At 44.3% G+C, this 6,447-nt stretch overlaps 1 protein-coding gene across 4 annotated transcripts; it reads right to left on the bottom strand.

Moving 5' to 3' along the window:
• Window positions 1-217: 217 nt before the first annotated feature.
• Window positions 218-5,949, bottom strand: LOC119284556 (serine carboxypeptidase-like 51). 4 transcript variants are annotated; one of them, XR_005139100.1, is made up of 13 exons: window positions 5,608-5,949; window positions 4,729-4,822; window positions 4,493-4,587; window positions 4,302-4,409; window positions 3,942-4,226; window positions 3,771-3,838; window positions 3,595-3,700; window positions 2,222-2,358; window positions 2,059-2,128; window positions 1,872-1,975; window positions 1,512-1,801; window positions 1,028-1,411; window positions 782-922 (listed from the first exon to the last, which is right to left on the bottom strand). XR_005139100.1 is itself a non-coding variant. In XM_037563688.1 (12 exons), the coding sequence occupies exons 2-12, from the start codon at window positions 4,820-4,822 to the stop codon at window positions 606-608; spliced, it is 1,284 nt and encodes a 427-aa protein (XP_037419585.1). In that variant the 5' UTR covers window positions 5,608-5,949; the 3' UTR covers window positions 218-605. The 4 variants fall into 4 exon arrangements, 2 of the variants coding, with proteins under 2 accessions (XP_037419585.1, XP_037419584.1); XR_005139099.1 differs by having other exon boundaries at window positions 1,534-1,801; XM_037563688.1 differs by lacking the exons at window positions 1,028-1,411; window positions 1,512-1,801 and adding an exon at window positions 218-674 and having other exon boundaries at window positions 775-922.
• Between the last annotated feature and the right edge of the window lie 498 nt (window positions 5,950-6,447).

Genomic DNA, 6,447 nt, shown 5'->3' with positions numbered 1-6,447 from the left:
TTAAACCATATGAATCAGTAAGATGTTCATTTTTTCTGTATGAATCAAGATATTATGGTCTCTACTGGTACATTCGTATATAGTCCGTATTGAAATCTCTAAAAAGGCTTGTATTTAGAAACTGATGGAGTATTTTTTTACTGGGGTAATTAAAAGGAAAACGATAATCCAAATAGGGCCTTGTAATACAAGACACGTGACTCCCCTCAACAACAACGAAAAGAAGGCTGATACAACAAGCCATCTACTTTTTGGTTCAGAAACCATATAAACACACAGGCATTCGATCTCCCTTTACCCAACATGCAACCAATCAAATGGATCAACACAACAGCAGCAAAGCAAGGAGGTCTCCTCACGCTAGGACTAGGAGGGCCAAATAACCTTGTCACAGCAAGCACGTTGAAGGGAGGCACTCTTGCGAGAGTCACATCTCAGGCTCAAGTTAGCCCCATCCCACACTATATAGGGTCTAGGGAATGTGCTAGATATTAGTTAGACTAACAATTAAGTTCGATGACCTGGTAGTTCTCACTGCTCAAGTTGTGCTGACAGTGCGACTTGCTCTAATTCACCTGCACATACCACATACAGAGGATATCTTCCTAGCTGTCAGGTGACTGAACGATGCTGCTGATCATCCTTAAAGCAACGTCGGGCTTGTCGACAGGCACCTATATAGAAGATTTGCATTGACGCAAGCTTACGCTTCAGTTTGCACATAAGATGTACTAACCTTTCAAATAGTGAAATGTTGTATACGTTGGCACGTACCTTGTGTCCAGCTCCGAGGATCCAGTAGAAGTTCAGGTTCTGGTATGATCTAGCGTATGCCTTCACGGGGTTGAGGCAGCGCGCTGGAGAATCACAGTATCGCAAAGCCTGCCTTGGCGTGCTCAAGAAACTCTTCAGACCAGCCCATCTGAAAAACATGATCAAGTTAAAAGGTTAGAAAACAAGCACCACTATATGCGAGCATTTCGATGCTACAGTGTGCACTACGATTTTGAATTAAGATATTACATACATGCATTATGGTACTAATCGACCCGTCTTTGTTCTGTTACAGTGTCCATCATTCACTACTGAGTGTGACTCGTGGATGACGCCATTATGTGGAAGCGCTTCTTATGCACAAGGCATGGATTGGCTGGTCTGTGTCCTCCTTCCCACAAACGTACCTCGGCCTCCCTCTCTCTGCCTACACACTCCCTCTCTCTTTTAACAGCTTCAAATATCAAACAGGGTAGAGGGCTAAGCTCCTCTTCTGCACCGCCAGCTAGGCTAACCCTCACCTCCTTCGTTTTCGACTCCCTCGCCACCTACTTCATGTCAGTTTTCCAACTCCCCCAAAAAGCTTTGAGGCGCTCGACGCAATCCGACGTGCTTTCTTCTGGACCGTGGAGGAGACCTGTACGGGGGCGAAATGTCTTATAGTGTAGCGGGATGTTTGCAAACCAAAAAAATACAGTGGTCTAGGCATCAAAGATCTTCAAACCCAGAATAATTACTTGCTTATGAAATTTGTTTTACAATGTTTAGCCTCCTCCACCCCCCTTCCTTGGGTTTCCAGCTGGAAATGGTTTGTGCTCCTGTGTATCTAAAGCCACAAACCATTTGTTCCTCCACTGCCCGAAGGCCACCCTGGTTCGCAACACTCTCGGCATTTACCCCTCCAAGCTTCCAAGATCTTTGGTCCATGGCTACCCCTGTGACTCCTCCGCTATGTCTTGGCGTGACTACCTCTCTGCACAGCTTGTCGTGCCCCTGTAACTCTGCCTTGAAGCCCATGCTATGTATGCTACATTGGCAATGGTGGAATGAAAACATCAAAATAACATCAGGGAGGAAGGTAAACATAGGAACCTTACTTGAGTTTTTTGACCCAAGCTTCTACACCGATTGTCGAGCATATCACATCAAATTGCCCATTGTAAACCGACACATTTACTCCATATGCTAGCAATTGATCAACCTAACCAAGTAAACATGCATAACATATCAAACGCCACAAATTTTCATCAGCCAACAAATTAGATCCATTAGAGCTTTGTTTACCTCATCGATTGCTGGCTTCATGTAGGTGGCATTCATTGCTTCGAAAACTTGAATAGCCACTCCTTGCCAACTGCAGTTTAATCAGATATCAGATTACGGCAATTTGAGTAAGATGATATTTTGGGTGAAAAAGAAAAAATATATAGAAGAAAAGTATGCTCACATTATGTTCTTAGGAATAACCTTCAACTTTTCTTTAACGACCCCATTCATGAGACCGTCAATGGTGTTGGGGGTCGACGGAAACACCTGGCTCGTCGATGAGCCTTCGCCTTTGTCAAGCAAGAAATTTAGCATATCCTGCAGAAAGTCATGCATGTTTTATCAATTTGAGCTGAATGGTATTAATATTTTGTTGTGAGAACAGTCTAATAAATGTCTACCAAACATGCCATCCACATGCTATCCATAGTTGTGTCTACTGGTCCAGATGATCTCCTGGCTCTGTTTTACCAGATATGAAATGAGCTCAGGTCAAAAGGTCAACTTGCAAAAGTCCTCTATTTATTTTGGGCCTGGCGTGCAAGAAGACTCCAACGAGGATCTGAAAGTTGTTATCGGTATTGATAGAAGCAGTGAATAAAGGATATCTGGGCCTCCCAACAATGGTGGGTAGGTCCAAGGATGTTGCTTTCGAGCATATTGCTGAAAGAGATTGGGGGGATGTACAAGGGTGGAAGGGTCAGAGGCTATCAAAGGAAGGAAAGGAGATCCTAGTAAAATCTGTAATACAAGCCGTTCTGGCCTACACCACGAGCTGTGTTTCTTTTACTAAGTTCCTCAAGCAGCTTACTTCTGTATTTATGTTATGGAAAAATTCTGGTGGGACTTATGCAATGGACAGCGCAAGGTGCATTGGGCCAGCTAGGAGAAGTTCTTTGTGCCAAAGAAATGGGGAGGTGTAGGCTTCAGGGATATGGAGGCTTTCAACCAAACATTTTTGGCTCAGCGAGGTTGGCGGATCCTAGGTTGTCCTGGGTCACTCTGTGCAAGTTTTAAGAGCCTGCTATTTTAGGCACACTGATTTTCTGAATGCTTATAGTTCCCCTCGTGGTGCTTCCCTGACATGGCGCAGTATTTTACCTGGAAGGAAGTTGCTTAAACAGGGAATCATCTGAAGAATTGTCAATGGAGAAAAAGTCGATATCTAGCAAGATGATTGGTTACCTCAGAATAGCTGCAGGCACCCTTTTGGGAAGGCAAAAGAAAACTAACATTGGCGAAATGTCTGATCTTCTATTGGCGGGCAATAAACAGTGGAATGAGAACCTTGTGTACTGTTTTGGCATGCTTTGTAGCCAATATGTACCTTACCAATTTTTTGGTTATGACCACAACTTTGGTTTTCGTTTGGTTGGTTGCAACTGTTTGGTATGCCAATGGCTCCTTACCAACTCTGCTTCATTTTTTAGTCAAAGTTGGCCAACTCATAGGCACACAAAACCTTGACCAATATTTTGGCTAGCCAAATATTTTATGGGGCAACTCTAGATTCAAACCAAACAAACCCTATGTTACTAATTACTATGCACTTACCACGCCATCACTCTGCTGGTCAATCAAATCAACAAGATTCGTCCACGTCATCTTCGCCGTGGTGAATTGTCCGGCTGCTATCTGCTCTTTTACAATTGCCGCCATTCTGCAAACAACATATCAGATCAGGGCATGCCATTGGAGATCGAGGCAAATAACATGTTGCAGATTTTTACCTGTTGAGAGGGGCAACAGCTTCGTCGCTCAGCCTCGATACATCACGCAACAGTTGCGCATATGACAGCTGAAAGGATCAAAGCATTGGTTGGGAAAATCAAGCTTTTTGCGTAAAAATGGAACTGCTTTGATCATTGAGAGACTCAAACAGATTAAAATGATTTAATTACCGCAAAATCATCTGGTGAGATCCAGCTATCCCCAAGCACCACACCCCCTAGTGTGAGCTTGAGGGCCCCGGCGTGGATGGCCTTTGCCACGGAGATTCCAATCTTCGCTGCAAGCTTGCCACCATAGGACTCACCGACAAGGAACAACGGGCTGCTGTGCAAGGTGGGTATCTCCTTGGTAAGTGCCTTGAGGAGCTCGGTGGCATCAGCAGCAACTTGCACGTCCGTCGTAGCTAGCACGCTTGGGTCCTCCACGTAGCTATACCCAACACCCACTGGTAAGTCCTGCATTCCAACCTACTCATTACTTACACTGCCAATGTCCTTAAATAGTACGTGCAATTAGAACAACTCTTTTACCACGAAGATGAGATCAGCCTTCTGCAGCCACGTCGAGTTGTGTGGCTTCAGATTGACATCCAGCGGCCCGATCCCCTGGAAGTTGCCACCCCCGACGCCTGACCCTCCCTGAAAGAACACGACGACGGTCAACTAATGCTTTGTACTCAACCAAGGAAAAAAATGGCAGTGAGAGGAGACCAGTTACATACCGGACCGCCCTCCAACCAGAGGATGGTTGGCCATGGCTTTACTGGCGAGGACACCCGATGTGGGCTTTTGTAGTACCACCAAAATAGGTGCGCCTCTGCAACAAAAACTTACCGTTAAACTCATGCACAAAAACAGACAAATGGAATAAAAATTTGGTCATAGTAGTAAATGGCAAAACGAAAGGATGAGAGGACCCAACATGATGTAAAGATTGATATTATTAGTGGATACTTACTGTGACGAATTTCAACGTAGCCCCATGTCTCGTTATCAGCAGCAACAGTGGCACCTTGAAGAATGAAGCATAGCAGAACAGCGGCTCGCCACATCTGAACCAAAATGTAGATAACTGAATTTAAGTCTATGGAAATGTTGAACGGGGCCATGGTTCACCCGAACCTACGCTCAACACCATTGATCTCTGGATATCACTCATGGGGATCTGTGCACAGTGTATTAAACAATGCATGGCGCGAACTGTTTGGGGAGATGGCGGGAGCAGTCATGCATGGCACAAGTAGTTTAGTGATGGTTATGAGCCCCTCCATTGCCAAATAACCCTACTTGATGCTCACACCATATAGGCAATAAAATAGTGATGTTGCATTGAACATCTCGAATGCTGTCCCCATGCACAAAATAGAAAATACTGTTCACTTTTTTTTATTGTCTTGGTATAGGTAACAGCTCTCTGCCCAGGACATGCATGGAGTAGGGAGATTAAATTCAGCTTGCATTTGCATTTGGTAAAAGGTTACAGTACTAAAAATTCTGCTAAACCTTTAATATTTCTTGTTTGTGCATGTGGTTCTATTCCTTGCATGGTCGACAAAAAATTATCTTTATTCTGGACTAGAGGCATTGTATAAATTATAGGCCAAAGGATGGCGATGTCTAATTTTGCAAATTCATTTGAGGCTGACAATGACTTTATCGCACTAGAGCTGATAAATTCTTTTATAGCTTAAGGTTGACAATGACATATTTCTTTGTTGCACATATTATAATCTTACATACATATATATATATCAGTGCAGAATTATGTATGTGTTCATGTACAGGAAACTGGGGCAAAAAAGCAAACCCTAAGTCTGAAATTGAGGCATTTGGGTACCTTAAATTGGTCAGTTTGCTCGCTTGTAACTTGTTGCCGCCGTGGTGGGGCTTTGCAGGGGGGTGGCCGGGACGGAGGGAAGCCGGGAAGGGGAGGCGGGACGCCGGGACCGCGGGAGCGCACGGCAGGGGCGCAGCCGCGCGCAGGGCAGGGGCGCGGCTGGACCGGGAGGTTGGCCGGGCGGGAAGCCGGGAAGGGTTGGAGGGAGCCTCCTGGACGACTGGGCTCCGGGCTCCGGCCGTCGACCGGCGACGCCGCGACGGCGAGGCGGCTGGCCGGCTGGGTGTCGGGGTCGGGAGTTGCTGTGCGAGGGCAAAGCGTGTTCTGCTCGTGCTCGGGAGTTGCTGTGGCTTTTTTTTTTCTTTTGAGAGAGAAGGGAGTTGCTGTGGCTGCGGGGCTGAAGGTTGTTGCGTGCCCCGAGTTGGGCCGGCCAGGTGCGCCGGAAAAAATAACCTCGTTTTCTGTTTTGTTTTGTTTTCACGTTTTTTGTTTTCGTTTCTTTATTCCTTTTTTTACTTTTATTTGTACTTCAAAATATTCTAAATAGATATATTACAAAAATCAATCTACATAAAACATTTGAAAATTGTTGAATGTGTATGGAGAAAATGTTTATCATGTGCACCAAAAACGTGTATGAAACAATTTGATCATGTATTTAAAAACGTTAATAAAGCATTTAAAAAAATGCTGAAAAATTGTTTGACAAATGTTAAGGTAGCATTTGAAAAAAAATTAAATGTGTATCAAAAAAATGTTGACCATAATTAAAAATAATGAATTTTTTTTATCATGTATATAAATATGTTAATCAAGTATTTGAAAAGGTGTTGAACAAGC

Source organism: Triticum dicoccoides, chromosome 4A (genome assembly GCF_002162155.2).
Source record: "Triticum dicoccoides isolate Atlit2015 ecotype Zavitan chromosome 4A, WEW_v2.0, whole genome shotgun sequence".
NCBI classification, from domain to species: domain Eukaryota; kingdom Viridiplantae; phylum Streptophyta; class Magnoliopsida; order Poales; family Poaceae; genus Triticum; species Triticum dicoccoides.
The sequence above is the reverse complement of the archived record's forward strand: the minus strand, read 5'-3'. Positions and strand labels throughout refer to the sequence as shown.